Below are 16,264 nucleotides of genomic sequence, written 5' to 3' on the forward strand. Positions count from 1 at the left end.
TTTCAAAATGAAAACAAGCACTTCATATATACAGTGCTTTAGAAATATGCCAACAGCAAGAAACAATTGTTTTTTGACCTGTAATCTTTTATCCTCTAATAACATGTTCCACAAACACAATGAGCAACAACAATGGCACTTAAGGGCTCTGGTACACGGGGAGATTAGTCGCCCGCGGCAAAACTCCCTGCTCGCGGGCGACTAATCTCCCCGAGTTGCCTTCCCTCTGCCATCCCACCGGCGAACATGTAAGTCGCCGGCAGGATGGCAGACGCGGTGGCGCGATTTTGCGCAAATCGCCGAAAAAGCCTCGCAAGTCTTTTTCGGCGATTTCCCGAAATCGCCTCGCCGCGTCTGCCATCCCGCCGGCGACTTACATGTTCGCCGGTGGGATGGCAGAGGGAAGGCAACTTGGGGAGATTAGTCGCCCGCGAGCAGGGAGTTTTGCCGCGGGCGACTAATCTCCCCGTGTACCAGAGCCCTAAATCTCCTTGCTATTTGCCAGAACTGTATAATTTTATTTAGTGAAACACATTCATACTATAATGCAGGGATCCCCAACCAGTGGCTCAGGAGCAACATGTTGGTCACCACCCCCTTTGATGTTGCTCCCAGTGGCCTCAAAGCAGAGTTTTATTCTTGAATTTCTAACTTGGAGGCAAGTTTAGGAGATGGTTTTAGACCATGGTACTAGCAAAAACAATCTCCTGTTGTCTGCCAATCCACATAGGGGCTACAAAATACAGATTACAGCCTTTTATGGAACATTTTTTTAATGCTTGTGTGACTCCCCAACTTTTTTATATTTAAATGTTGCTCACAGGTTAAAAATGTTGGGGACCCCTGCAATAATGCAATGGTGTTGTATAGAATCTTTACTTTTAGCTGTTGCTGACCCAGCATTGCCGAAAATGTAGATTCATGGCAGTAATTTGAAACAGGCACCCAAGAAGCAGCTTTGGAGGGGAGCAGATAACAGGACCCCCAATTCTGTCCACACGCATCTGGACACTCTTATGGGAAGTTTCTATATATTCTAACAATAGCTAGAAAAGCAGTTGTTCCAAACTACAGTTATTCTCTTATTATAAAGCAATAAAGTTACATTTCCTATGGGAGTGCAACATCTGAGGCGGTAGCCCCTAATGCCTAAGGCACACAAGACATAATTCTGTGCTAATGTGGCCTGTCACTGAGTTACATGGGATCTACCTGTCACCACCACTAACAGGAGAATTCCATATAAGTAAATGACAGACTGCACAGCACATTTGATCAATTTGCCAATAAAGGAGCTCCTAGCATACTGGACAAATTCCCTCTTTGCCCTGGACTACATTTCCCGTCATCCTCTGAGGAGTTGGAATTCTACATGAACTGTAGGACAAATGGGTTGAACAAAATGATATGCAGTAAGATGTATGAAGTCGCTGAAAATATAACACACCGTTAAAATCATTTAAGGAGGTACTGACATTTTACGTGTTTTATTACATTATATCAGAATTGCCATGTACCTGACTCTCACCTCTGCCTCTTCGTTGCTCCCTTCCCGCCCCCTTCAAACTTTCCTATGCTCACCTAGGCAGCAAGGACCAGAATGGGAGATAAAACAAACTCAAACTCAGCTTCTTAATAGGAATTCTAGTTTCACGCTACTACAATTTTCCTACAAACTCTTATACCTTATATATGTATTTTAAGACCCGATTTGAATGACAAAATCAAAGGATGCACTAGAACACAAAATAATTTAAACTACACTGTTAGGACCTTACGGCAACAGCGTGATGACGTAGAAGTCTCTCTGTGAGCCGCATGCACGTGTGTAGTATGCGTTCCACAGAAGCCAGGCTGTCAGCATGGGGAAGCTCAATGTACTTTTGTTGCGATATTTGTCAAGAGAAGATTTTCGTGTCTTAACTGCGGTAGGTACGGGCCGTGTGGGAAGCTGCAGTCACTGTACAACTAATAAATGATGGGTTTTAATGATAATAAGAGCCTGAGGTTGCGCATGTGGAGGGGTACATGGCCGCGTACATGGTGTCTGCATGGCACTTGGCTCATGTTTTGGAATAGCACTTATTATTGTGTATGAAGCGTATAAGGTGCAGGGTTTAGCTGGATAGTTGAAAGTGTAGTTTAGTAACAGTAGGGGCTCGCCCCCACGCTTTGTGTTCAGGTGCGGGACTAGGGTTGTCAGATAGGGCAGTGCCCTGGAACCCATAGGGGCCGGTCGGTAAATAATACTTTCACTGTATATACATAAGGCATATTAAACCTTTGGCACTGCAGCTTTTGTTGGGCTGCAACTCGCCAGCACTTTCCACAAATGGGCTGATAATATCATTTAGTTTGGGCGATTTGGACCAAATCCATGGAAAAAAGTAAAAAGGTTCCACTCCTTACTCTAAAAAAAAAAGTGTTCTTTATTCCATTAAATGTAAAAAACATAAATAGCTGCTGGGATACAATCAGCCTGATGTGTTTCGGGAAGAACCCTTAATCATAACCTTACAGACTTACCTTGTTTGTTGGAGTAACCCAACTGGAATCTGTTCAGAATCCAGCATATAAGGGTAATAATATATTATATGTTTGATGTGTTTAAATCCTATTTTTTTCTTCTAATGAATATAATGGTCTGAACGCATTTTTAATTTAAGCTCTTTTGAGGTCTTCTGTTAAATGTGTACGAGATCAGCAAATCTTTTCAATTATTGTCACACATACCAATATTGGTGTTTACATTTCTTGTCCTAAACGTCTTCCTCTATCTCCAGGTTGAAATGGGTATGAAGAACCATGAGATAGTTCCAGCAAGTTTAATAGCCTCCATAGCAAGCCTGAAACATGGAGGATGCAATAAAATTTTACGTGAACTGGTGAAGCACAAACTCATTGCATACGAGCGGACCAAAAGTGAGTTATCTAAATAATGTTCCGGTATTTTATCTCTTTTTGCTTAATTACATACAAATCTAGTCAGATCACTTTCATCCCGACAGCCCACAGCAGTCTTACTGCTTGTTCTGCTGCAAAGCTTTTGGTTCTGGGGGTGTATACATAGCAAGGTAGATTAGTGTTTTGCTTCAGCTGAAACACTGATGGCAGTTAATATTTCTCAGCAATCTGTCAACATGTAGCTTGTTCTTATTACACTATTATGGTTACAAAAATGATTAACTGATATGATATGATGGCATTTATTACTTTTAGATTGTTTTTTTTCTTTTTTTAAAGATACATTTTTTGATTTTACAACATCACAAAACAAGCAAGGATACTATCGCTAGGCATTACAGTTGTCATTATATAGGTGACTGTTTAGTTCTGTCAAGTCAGTCACACTCAATATAAGAGGGTGAGCTATGTGTCCAAGTTATCTTGGTTGCACCAGTTTCCCCAGATCTTATCAAACTTGTCATATGCACCCCTTGTTTCGTAAGTTAATTTAATGAGGGGAAGAGCTCCATCCACCAGCCGTCTGCAGAATGTTAGGGAGGGAAGGGTATCTCCATTGCATAATTACTGTTTTTTTTACCTTTAGATTGTTAATAATAAATACATTTTAATGACCACCCACAGCAAAAAAATTATCAGACTGTTTAGAAAAACAGATATTGGCCTGATGCTGGAGGCATTGATCTCTTTCCTGACTTTATAATGCACTGAGGGTCTTTGGGGTGGGGCGAAATGTATAACACTGTTATCAGTGTATGATGATGTTACATGGGCCCTACACCCACAATTCTTAATTATGTCTATGGGCAGAGCACTCTTATCCTCTGATTTTTTTCATTTCTTTTTTAAAGCCGTACAGGGTTACCGATTAATTTATGGTGGCTACGACTATTTGGCATTAAAGACCTTGTCTTCTCGTGAAGTTGTGACTTCGGTTGGAAACCAGATGGGCGTTGGCAAAGAGTCAGGTAAAATGTTCACTATACTTCACTACATTTCTGCCTCTAGAGAACATTATTTTTTATAAAACATAGACTATGAATTGCAGATACTTCCTATACAGAATACAGAATGCAGTGGAAAAGAAACTCAGACACAGGACAGTGTTTACAAGATAGGCATGATATATATTTTAATTGGTGGAAAATGTTGAACTAATCAGATCTATATACTTTTTAGCAAGCTTTATTTTTGTATATGTACCAGAATGCATCAAAGATGTGCTGTATTCTCTTCCTAAACACACTTTACCTCTTTTCACTTTGCCAACTATAGATATTTATATTGTCGCGAATGAAGATGAGAACCAACTGGCACTAAAACTGCATCGACTGGGAAGAACATCTTTTCGTAACCTTAAAAACAAGCGCGATTATCACAAGCACAGACACAAGATGTCTTGGCTTTACTTGTCCCGTTTGGCTGCAATGAAAGAATTTGCATATATGAAGGTAACTGACTGATCCTAAGGAATTAACTACAGGCACATAATAGTATTTAGAATGTTTATGTGTCAATACTAATTAATTGTTTACTCCATGTGTTCTACAACTACAGTATATGGAATAGACCTGTTTCTTGAATGCTAGCTTATACCCTAGTATGTTGTCATTTCTTGATAGTGGGTAATGTTTATTTAATTGCATGTTTAGGGCTGTGGCACACTAGACCCTTTGACCCGTTGCATAGTCTCAGGTCCCAAGCTAGAATGTGCTGTACAACAAACACTTTCTGTTTACCATAGATCTCCTCTGAAATTCCAACAAAGCATTCAGGGAATTGGTACATTTTCCAAATCATTTTCTGAAGGAGGAAGGTAAAAATCTGGATGGTTTCTGCTGGTTGTGCAAGAGCAAAATCATTTTTGCTTTTGGACTACTAATAGATGTAAGGACGACCTAATAGTAAAAGAGTTAGTGAATAGTGAAAGTGTTTTGGAACTATTGTATGCCTGAGCACCTTTTGCTATTTCATTTTCAGAATTCAGTTGCCTTTTAAAGATCTACCTTCCTCTTAGCATCAGATTTGTCCTACCATATAGGGTGTACAGAGGAGTGATAACAGATGAAAACTGTATGCTCAATATTATTAGGCATACTGGCACATTATTGAACAAGACATCATTGGCAACCTTTCTAATCAAGCCCTGGCCACAGTAGATGTCATGACATAAAAATGTACAAAATAAACTTGTGATTCCAAACAGGAGCTCCTTCTTTTGTTCTGCAAGAAGTGCATCAGTAAATTCATATCATGCTCTTCTGTCAGGGTGGAGAGGACTCTGTTAAACATTCATTATATTGGCAGTAAACCATTGCTAATATGGAATCTAAAAGAAAAAAAATGCAGATGTGCTCAGAGGAGTACTAAGCGATTTTACATTAAGTAATTGGTGGATATACGTGCCCTTTAATGACCTTCATTGTGTTTTTGAAAAAGATTAGCTACAAAATAATTTCACATGGCCCATAATATTTTCAGAATGCAGCTGTTTTCTAGTAACATTAATATGAAAAACACCAGAGAAATATCTATTCCCTTAGGATTTTGTATCAGACGTTTGTACTATCACATTTAGATACAGAATGGCAGCTCTTTGATTCGGTTATAAATTGTTCATATATAAGTATCAATAGCCCTCATATTTTGCTGTCTAAATATACAATTTCTTGTTATTGTTCTTCAAGTGGGAATGTAAGGCAGTAAGATGATTGATGACTATCATTCCCAAAAGACTTTGCAGCAGCTGTAACCTTTCCTGATTTAGTGCGATGGAATTTGTTCATCACGCAGTTGAGTGCATTTCTAACATAACATTGTACAAACAGAGGCTAGAACATAAATAAACTTTGAATCTGAACAGAAGTCCCTTTTTGTTGTATTTAGCTACATAAACTCAGGCTGTCTAATATCTGTAGACTTTGCTGCTACTGAATTTATGATCAGTTGTACATTTAGCGAGGAACCTGCCTCAAAAGCTGGACAATTGTAGCTGTTTTTGCTATATGTCATATTCTTATGCCACTTTCCCAATGCTTATATATTAATTGCTTTTACATTTCTCTTATTATGGTTGCATATATTCTTTCCAAGTGATGATATGATATCAAATCCTATATACAGTATTTGGATGCATACATACTTTGCTTCTGTAGGGGTGCTGAGTATTTGTCTCCAGAAGAATATGTTCTGTGAAGTAGTAGACAATTTGCAAGGTTGCTATATCTCGACAAAGAGATTCCAGTTGTACTTTTTGTCATTACTGGGGATGCTGGTTGACCCTTTAAATGTTAGGGAACATAATATCTATGCCAAAGACCTAGAATTTTATCATTCTAGGGCTGTAGAATCTACATTTCCAGTTTAAAATTTGATCTCTGCCATGCTGTGTGTTGCCAGATCAAGGTGTTCTGGCTTACAAAGGATTAAATATTCATGGTTACAAAAACTATGAAAATCGCTACGTCAGTGGTTTTAAAATTCTTTCTGTTAGGCCTCATCTAGTTCATAACCAGGTTACAGATCTAGAAAACATTGCTTAAAGAGATACTGACACCAGAAATTAAATATTTTTTTAATCTATTATAACACTGTCTTTGCATGAGCTTTATAATTTTGACTTAAAAGTATTTGCCTGATTCTTTTACATTTCTCTTCTTATCCCCCGATGTTCCCTTTATGAGGAGGCTGCCATATTTGTGCATCAATAGACCGTTGAGCATTGGAAGCTATAACTGTCAGGCTGAGAAGGAACAGTCAGGTTGGCAAAACAGTCAGGTTTATGCAATTTAAGTAACAATTACTTACAAAAGCAGCCCTATCGCTGAAAAATTATTAACATGACCTATAGGGAACTTTTAATGTACATTCATATTTTGAAGAGTAGTTTTTTCGTGTCAGTATCACTTTAATGAGCTACGCAACCATAGTTCCACTGCAACAAATATGAGTTAAGCTTGGCTTCTGGGTGTAATAAATGTATATAAAAAAAAACATTTGAGCTTATGTTTTTTCAACACTTTATTTCTTTTCCTCAGGCATTGTATGATAGAGGATTCCCTGTCCCCAAGCCACATGACTACAACAGGCATGCAGTTGTTATGGAACTAATTAATGGCTATCCATTGTAAGTATATTTATACATTAAAATAATTTTGGTCTGAAGGTACATTTTTTTACTCAATTTCAGACTAAAACAGGTTCTGTTGGAGTTTTTCCTTGCACTCATGGGGCTAAATGCTTGCTGCTATTTAACATTTTGCCCAGCCCTTATGGCTGTAACAGTCTCAAAGCATGATGCTACCACCACTTTATTTTAATGTATGAGTGGTGTATTTTGAGGTGCTGACAGTGTTAGATTGCACCACACACATTGCCTGAACTTCAGCTAAAAAGTCAATTCACATCCTCCAAGAGGATGGCATCTTGTTTTGCACTTATCATGTGCAACTATATATGATAGGAATTAATTTTATTGTTTATTGATGCAGTCTCCTTTCGATTATTATTTTTTTTTTTTGTTTTTTCTTCTTGCAGATGCCAAGTCCGACACATTGAAGATCCAGCTTCTTTGTACAGTGAATTAATGGATCTCATTGTCAAACTTGCCAATCACGGTTTGATCCATGGGGACTTCAATGAGTTTAATTTGATGCTAGATGAAGAGGATCATGTAACAATGATAGATTTCCCACAAATGGTGTCCACATCACATGCAAATGCTGAGTGGTCAGTTTTCTGTTCTTTGCAATATGCTTAAAATATTCTTATATATATTATATTTAGGTTTTGGGCATTCCTGCAGTGTCATTTATATTCATAAAACTGCTGTATTAGATTTTATATACAGCAGCCTTACTAAGTGACATTAACCTCACATATTCTTATGTCTAGTTTCAACTTATATTTTGTTAACTGATTTCAAATATTTTAAAGCTACTTTTATATTGGTGCAGCTTGTATTTTAGTATTTTTTTAGAGGAACATTATACTGACTTTGGATTTAGAAGGCGGTATTGTTATTTGCAGGGCTTTTTTGCTAAATAAAACCAAGCAACCAACTAGCCATTTTTCAGTTGGTCAGTAGAGGTCACTGTTTCATCTTTGTATAAAGTTACTGCAGCAGAACAGTTATGGCTATTTAAAAATAATAATTGTTAGTGTCTTCCAGGAATTACATAATTAACTTTTTAAGGTTTTTTTCTGTGTTTTTTTTAGGTATTTCAACAGGGATGTTAAATGTATCAGAGATTTCTTTCTGAAGCGGTTTAACTATGAGAGTGAACTATACCCCACCTTTAAGGATATCCAGTGAGTATAAATTGGCTCATGTCGCTGTAGCTGTGTTTAGAAAGAAACATGACTTCCATGTTGAAGAAGAGGAGTTCTGTTGAAAGGAGCACATCCCCCAAAATATATTGTGCAGTTTGCTATAATACATTAAAGCACAGGGGTTACTCTAAGCATTTTTTTTTTTTAGCTCATATGTGTGCCACATAGGTGGAGTTTTTTAATGACAATCTAATTGTAAAACAACTTGCAGCTGGTGTTCATTTTCTATGTATGGTCTTTTTTGAGTGATTTATAAATATCTGCAGTCTAGAATTCCATTGGATATCTGCTAGCCACTCACCTTAGCAACCAGACAGTGGTTTGCATATCAAAATTAAAGGTGGATATGAGAGGGCCTCTAAAGAAATATAAGCAATAAAAAGAGGTGATCAGTCTTTTGTTTGACAGAGTCAGTGATACCAACAACAATATATAATTTTAAACTGCAAAATGTGAAAGTGATAGAATAAGAAGTTAGATGACATTAAATAACTTAAAAAGATAATACAAAGCTTTCAAAAAAATAAAATGGAGCCAACTAAATAATTTCTGAGAGTAAAATGTAAATTTAAAAGTGAACTTAAGTTTTAATATGGGTATATATTTAAACTTCAAACAGTGAGTAGATAGATACAAGAAGTAATTCTCCATTTCTGTATTCAATGTGATGTGGTTTTCAATAGCTTTTTGGAGTCAGTCTAGGATATTCTCATGTAATTTATAAGCATTCCAATATCTTAGTTAAAATCCTACTGGAATTCTCCATTCTGTAAATGTTGTATTAGGGTTTTTTCTATGATATACAGTTGTTGGGATTAGAATAGAAATAAAGCATTTTTGTGGCAAACGGCTATTTTTCATATTAACATCTAAACTGTTCCACCTCTCAGAAACTCTGTTCATAGGCCTGTACACCTGCCTGTGTTGGCATTCTAGCTTAGAGCTGCCTGTCTTCAATGTCTGTTTATTGTTATTGCTTTTGTTGAGCTTCATCTGGGCTTTCTCATACATAGTAGTAAGGTAGTAAGAATGCATTATGGAATATGTTGGTGGTATATAAATAACAGATTACTACACTGCACTGGTTAAAGTCTGTAAATGAGATTGCATGTTTTCTCTTGTCTGATGAGAGTACTTTTGGAGTAGGAAAGTGATATGGTAGCTTCCACTAATGCTGCATAGTGAGGGAAGGTTGCATTAAGTTCTAATACTAAGATAATATGTTTTTCACAGGAAGGATGTAAACATAATCACATACTATAACTAAGGGACTAAGCTACCCAGAACAAGCAGGAATAAATTATATTAGTTGTTACAAGTAATAATCATCTTTTTACTTCTTCATTGTACTAAAAAAACAAGCAGTTTTTAGGCACAGAAGACCACATTTTATTTTGATGCTAGCATAGCTTTATCCACATTTTCACAGACGCATTTTGCTGGTGAAGTTGCCTAATTTTGACTGATCTGTTGCTTTTTGTTTTTAAGGAAGGAATGTTCTCTGGATGTGGAAATTGCAGTTAGTGGCTACACTAAAGAGATGCAAGAAGATGATGAGCTTCTACAGCCAACAGGACCCAGTGATGATGATGATGATGATGATGATGATGATGATGATGGTGAAACATCCTGCAAGCAGCCAACTGAGGAGGAAGGAGAGAAAGCTAAGAGTGTCAGTAGTGCAACAGGCACTTTAGATGCTCCATCCAGCCTGTCTTGGGAAGACTCTGTGAAAGATACAGCAGATGAGAGTGGGAGTCTTCAAAGCTTAGACATGGCAGAATTTACTAAAGCATTGGCAGAGCTTGAAGGGCATCCAGGTGAATATCAAACTACTGGTATCCCATGCTGCTTTCCACTTGAGGATGAAAGACTGATAGATACAAATACAATTTCAGAGAGAGGTGACAAATGTCAGAAAGATGGGGATGATCAACTTGGAGACCAAGACTCTGATGAATGCCAAGATGAATGCCCTGAGCTTGTTAACCTGTCTGAATCTAATAAAGAATATAAACCATTCAGGTAGGAAACAGCAACAGATTGTTATATCAGCTTTATACCTGTCAGCATGGGAAATATTTATATAATGTCATTTGTGCCCATTTACATTGTTAGCCCCAGGCAGTAGCTGCTTTAGTTATAAACAACTGACATAGCTGCTCCAGGCAGTTCTTGGTCCAAAATGCTCATTACTGTATCTTCAAGCCAATAACTGCCTCTTAAGTGAATATGAAGCAATATGGACTTTGTAATAAGCCTAATGCCGTTACTGATGTAGTGCAGATAAAATAACCAAAACAAATGTTTGGTTGCACTAATGCACAAGTGAACAATAAAAGTGATGCACTATTATTAACTTAGACCAGTGCTGTCCAACTGGCGGGCCGCAACCCCCCCTCTGTGTGGCCCCCCACCTGTCTGGCTGCTTTGATGGCTTAACTTTATGTAAGATTTAAATGGTATCAGTACTGAGATTAACTGGCCCCCTGCATGGTTCACACCTCAGATTCAGGCTGTAACCCCCTGTATTGTTTAAAAATGTAATCCCCTGTGGTGTTCATACTATAAAAAGAGCATATACTGCAATTAAAAAGTTTTTTAATATATAGTTATTGTGCAGACTGTAGGAGCAGTGCCAGCATTGTGTCACTGTATGGTGCCTGTGTGTTCCATACTCTGCCTGCCCTATACTGCCTGTGTGTGTCATACACACAGGCAGCATAGGGCAGAGTATGGTACACACAGGCAGGGTAGGGCAGGCAGAGTATGGCACAAAAAGGCAGCACAGGACAGACAGGGTAGGACAGGCAGGGTAGGGCAGGTAGAGTATGGCACACACAGGCAGGGTAGGGAAGGCAGAGTATGGCGCACACACAGGGTAGGGCAGGCAGATTATGGCACACAAAGGCAGCATAGGGCAGGTAGAGTATGGCACACACACAGGCAGGGTAGGGAAGGCAGAGTATGGCAGGTTTTTGCTGTACTACCACCATTAATATGGGTATGGTCATGTGATAACACGGGTGGTCAAGTGGTCAAAACTGGCTTCCATTATCGGCCCTCCACCATGTTGGCCGGAAAAATTCCGGCCCTCGGTACCACAGAAGTTGGACAGCACTGACTTAGACAATGGGTTTTCATAGTGTCTTGAAGTACTGACTTCACTTAAATATTTAACCTTTTTGTTGTTAGAGATGAAGAAAGTCTGGCTCATGTAAATGAGCACAGAACAAGAACTACAAGCGTGACTTCTGTAGGCACCGTCGGTAGCTGCTCTACAATTCCACCGGTAAGTGCTTGATTAACAGTGTTATGAGCCTGTTACAGGTATGGGATCTGTTATCCAGAAAGTTCAGAATAACTGAAAGCCTGTCTGCCATAGACTCCATTTTAATCAAATAATTAAGAATTAATTAATAAAATTAAAATTGATTTCCCTTTTCTCTGTAGTAATAAAACAGCACCTTGTACTTGATCCCAACTAAGATATAATGAATCCTTATTGGATGCAAAATAATCCTGTTGCGTTTAATGTTTTATTGATTTCTTAGTAGACTTAAGGTATGGAGATCCAAATTACTGAAAGACCCCTTATCCGAAATACCCTTGGTCCCAAGCATTCTGGATAACGGGTCCTATACCTGTATTTATTATATTTTGTATACTTAAACAATTCTTAAAGTGTTACTATGTTTGCATTTTTTATTTTATTTTCCCTTTGCATGATGGTTAAAAGTATAATATAGGTTATTCTTCTCTTGCTTTGTTTTGACTACATTGAAAGTGCATTGTTCTCAGGGATCATTAATAGAATGCTAATCCACATATTATAAGCCAGCAAAAGGGGGCATGATCTGATTCTCCTGAAAGGTGATTGTTATCAGTGCGGCAGCAGAGCAGCGATAAATGCTACCACTCTATTGAACTGAATGGGTTTGGACTGCTCAATAAATTGATGCCGTTCCAGCCAGTTGACGCTCACATCTTCTTTGTGTGTTGATTCATTAAATACTTTATCACTGTCAGGAAAGGTTTGATAGTAATAAACAGTTACAAAAAAGCTTATGGCCAACTTGGCATTGTAGCCACAACAGTACTCAGGGACCACTCTGCAATTCACCAGGCTTTCCTAACAATAGAATTTGATTTATCCTTAGTATGTTTTAAATATATCAGTTTTGATATAATTATATTTCAGATTATTATACATTTATGTTTCGTGTGATAAGGCTACCATGGAAAAGCTTTTGAATGGATTCCAAAACCAATTGTAAAAAGCAAAATGTTAGCTTGCAAAGACATATGGATGGTCATAAATCTGAATGTATTTCAAGTAAAAAAAAACCTTTCTGTGTCCCAACTTTAAGATTTATATTTATCTTTTAATGAAAACCCTTTTGCATTATATTATTTCTGAAATCAAATTTTAGCTGAGTGAATCCAGGGATTGTCCAGGAGCCATAATTCATGTTAATAGCAAAAGCTAGATAAAATAGATTTCTTCTGGCACTGGAAAGCTGTATCGAATATTCATAAAGTTCAATCTTTCATATAGCTTTAACATATGTATAAAAAATATAATGACATATAATTACAAGAGATTAAGTTACTTATACAACATACATATATATGATTTTAGGGGGATTAAAGGAGTAGTAAAGCCATATTTTAATCAGTGCATCTGCACAGCCCCTCTACCTAACTGCACCACACACAACACACCCCAGAATGACCCTGTACCTAAACTGAAATGGCAGAGCTGCACAACAGTTGTCCCTGGCTTTCTGGCAGTAATGTCTGACCAGGAGCATGCAGACTGGAAACAAGGAACAGATAGGCTTCCAGAGCAAATGGTCCTCTTTTGCAGACAAGGCAGACACAACCCTTTCAGTTCAGGTACGTGGAAGCAGGGCCATTCTGAGGTGTCCGTTTTGTGCAGTTTGGGGCAAAGGGGGGGGGGGGGTTGTCTGTTTAGGGCACTATGATTCAAGTGTGGACTAACTTCTTGACATGATCACATACCTGACTTCCTGTGTTAGACTACAGCTTACTTTTCATAGAATGCATATGTTTAAATAAATCCGTGGTAAGGAACATCCCAAACTACTAAAAGGCAAGTCAGTATTGCAAGTGCAGTGTTCACAGAATTATGGAATACGCATTCCTACACATGCTATTATTTCCATAACCATAAAAAATTATTTTTTTAATATAAATTCTATAACTGTAATAAATTGGGCATGTTGCTACTAATTTTGAGCACTAGTATAGGTAACTGTGTGTCTGCATTATATTTGGGGAAAGTTGCTTGATTTGTCAGAACGAAACTTATGTTAAGTGCAGCACTAATTAATTTTTGTAATCTCAGGGAAGACCAGCTCATTTTCGATGCATTATCCACTACACAGAGCAATATTCCAGTGATTAATTCTGACCTCCACAGCAAATCCTTTTCTAGAAGGGAAATTAGAGTTTGATGAATCCCAGGCTTAGTCTGTATAAGCCTTCAATTCACTGCTTCATATGAGAGGCAATTACTTTTTTTTTTTTTTTTAACCTATTCTATTGAAGCTGATATATCTTTTTACGTGTTTTTCTCGTTTTTATTTCCTAATTTTTAATGCTGTTGGGAAGATAAGCTGCTTCTACTCAAAGCCACCAGGTGGCGCTAGAAACCTTAGTAATCAGCTAGTCCAATGTGATCATTTCACATAGACCTAAATATCTTCTCTCTTTTTTTCATAAGTTGAACTAAAGTAGTACCTAGATATATCAACAAGAACATTTGCCATGTGCTCAAGTGGGCAAATAGAGACAAAGAATCACCCAAACTGTAATAGTGTTTGCCTTCTATAAAAGTCAAGGGAATTACTTTTTGTTTGGGTATTTGTATCTGGCTTTCTCTTTAACCTTTTTGGGAACATTGCAGTTTTGCCCACTGAGGTAGGGACACATTGAATGCCACCTGGTTTGGTTTCTCTGTATACAAATCCATTTTGATTGAACCATTGGTTTTTCAGGGTAAGGTATTGAGTTCCAGCTGAACAGTCATTAGCGATTCCTAACTTCTTCAGTTTGGGTTTGATATTCAGAACAGCCTGGGGGTCCATAGTTTTGTAGAGTTCTGCGAGGGTACAGCCTAGTAGTCATGGTGGCAGCCACATGATAATACTAAAGAAAACAGTAACACTAGAGAAAGTATCTATACCATTGGTTTCTATCTTTCACTCCAACCATAGTGATAGATTAGTTGGATGTAGTCTTTATCTGTTGGCTAAATGAGCTGCTTTATTCATTAAAGTGATTTCTGTAAATTTGACAAAGTTTAGAAAAATCTGGGAGACCTTTAGGCTAATGTCCCATGGGGAGATTAGTCAGCCACAGTTAATCTCAGCTACCACGGGCGGCTAAACTCCCTGAAATGGCTTTCCACTGGCTGTTTAATCTCTGGTGGAAAGGCATACACATTGCTTTTCCAAAGTTTCTCAAAGTTTCCTCCTGTAGCTGAGTCTAACCGCAGGCGACTAGTCTTCCCATGGGAGATTAGCCTTACTTACTAGCTCTTTTAAATTGTCTCAGCTGGCTGATTTCTGTGTAGGGGAAAAACCTATCCATCACTTTAAATTATCCAGTTTGGCTTCAAACCCTAATGATAGGCAGTATGTGATGTCACTTTGAAACTATTAATTCAGAATTGAATGCCATGTTTATTTATTTTATTTATTTATTTTTAAAGGAAATGATAAAACAGAAGGTGAAGCGACAGTTAACGAAGCAGCAGAAGGCCTCTATTCGAAGACGGCTTCAAAAAGGAGAAGCAAATGTGAATACGAAACAGCGCAGGGACAATATGTACAACATTAAATGGAGTGTAGATGCTGCAAGTTTTTGGGGATAACTGCAGGAAAGTCAACACTTTGCATGTGTGCAGTGATGCTGTGCAATAAAATATTTTATGGTATAGTTTCTTATATGCTTTCATATGTTTATATAAGGTCATAGGTTTCCAGTGATATTTATATATGCAGATGTAACCATTTCTACATTAGTACCTTAGTAATAGTTTATCACACTAAACACATAAAAGTCCTTTATTACTTCTTTTGTAAATGTTTTAAGAAAATACAAGAATGTATATTCCTATGTCTGCTGCAGGCTTTCACTTCTTTTAAAGGCACAGTATACAGCTGAATAAATAGGGCTTGTGCTGTACATAATTTTGCCTGTTTTAATTTAGAAATATCTGTTTTTTGTTATCTCTAGCACTAAACAAGAATATGAATCCAGTTTCTCTTTAGTACTTCCTGTCACTTCTGGACTCAAATAATATCAAAGCAACTGATAAATTTAATTACCAATCCATGGAGAAACCCCTGATAATAAAGTGCTCAAAGGCAGCTGCCTTATGCACAAATAAGCAAATGAAATGTGTTTCTGTTTTAGGTAATTTGTAGAGCTGTAAATGCAATAATATCTATATTTATATTATTAGCATTGATAGCATCAATAGTTTGCCTGTGACACTTTCCAAGACAATTGAACCCGCTGCCTTGTAGTTGTTCCTGCTTATTACCTGTTAGGGGCCAAGGACAGTACCAGTGAATATTTTTTTCAGCCACCAAAGTTGTGGCTTAACTCTGAAGATTGTGTGCATAAATATTCACCATTTGCGAATATGCCATAATTAAAAATCGTTTAATGATATTTGCATAAGGAAGAAAAATGTGCAATTGTGTTTGCACATTAAATTCACCAGTCTTGTCCAGCTTTATACATCTAAACACAGGCAGGGCAAATATGATTACTGTGCCAATAATTCTGCGCTGTACGAATTTTATAAATGACCCCCGGCGAGAAGTCAAAGTGTCCCTTACACAAAGCCGAACGGACAGAAGAATTTTGCTTTCTTTTTATTCTCAAGCATTTTTACCATTATAAACAAAACAAACTCCCATAGATTTTTTTT

The 16,264-nt window shown here is 37.5% G+C and overlaps 2 protein-coding genes across 3 annotated transcripts in view; one reads left to right on the top strand and one right to left on the bottom strand.

Annotated features, from left to right (window-relative positions):
* Window positions 1-1,849, bottom strand: part of LOC100497254 — a 47,694-nt gene extending 45,845 nt beyond the window's left edge. The window contains exon 1 of the mRNA XM_012968072.3: window positions 1,779-1,849. The gene's annotated coding sequence lies outside the window, so the exon portion shown is untranslated. The remainder of the gene's footprint in view (window positions 1-1,778) is intronic.
* riok2 (RIO kinase 2) lies at window positions 1,775-16,264 on the top strand. 2 transcript variants are annotated; one of them, XM_012962646.3, is made up of 11 exons: window positions 1,775-1,928; window positions 2,784-2,922; window positions 3,816-3,932; window positions 4,240-4,415; window positions 7,002-7,090; window positions 7,501-7,692; window positions 8,182-8,274; window positions 9,784-10,115; window positions 10,194-10,320; window positions 11,491-11,587; window positions 15,035-16,264. In XM_012962646.3, the coding sequence occupies exons 1-11, from the start codon at window positions 1,863-1,865 to the stop codon at window positions 15,194-15,196; spliced, it is 1,590 nt and encodes a 529-aa protein (XP_012818100.1). In that variant the 5' UTR covers window positions 1,775-1,862; the 3' UTR covers window positions 15,197-16,264.

The sequence above is a fragment of the Xenopus tropicalis genome, chromosome 1 (genome assembly GCF_000004195.4).
Source record: "Xenopus tropicalis strain Nigerian chromosome 1, UCB_Xtro_10.0, whole genome shotgun sequence".
In the NCBI taxonomy this organism is placed as follows: domain Eukaryota; kingdom Metazoa; phylum Chordata; class Amphibia; order Anura; family Pipidae; genus Xenopus; species Xenopus tropicalis.

Bases quoted from the DNA above. Each gene is read 5' to 3' on its own strand.
- riok2 (XM_012962646.3), top strand. From the start codon at position 1,863: ATGGGGAAGCTCAATGTACTTTTGTTGCGATATTTGTCAAGAGAAGAT. The intron at 3,933-4,239 runs GTAAAATGTTCA...TGCCAACTATAG, and splicing joins GGGCGTTGGCAAAGAGTCAG to ATATTTATATTGTCGCGAAT. The intron at 7,693-8,181 runs GTCAGTTTTCTG...TGTTTTTTTTAG, and splicing joins TCACATGCAAATGCTGAGTG to GTATTTCAACAGGGATGTTA.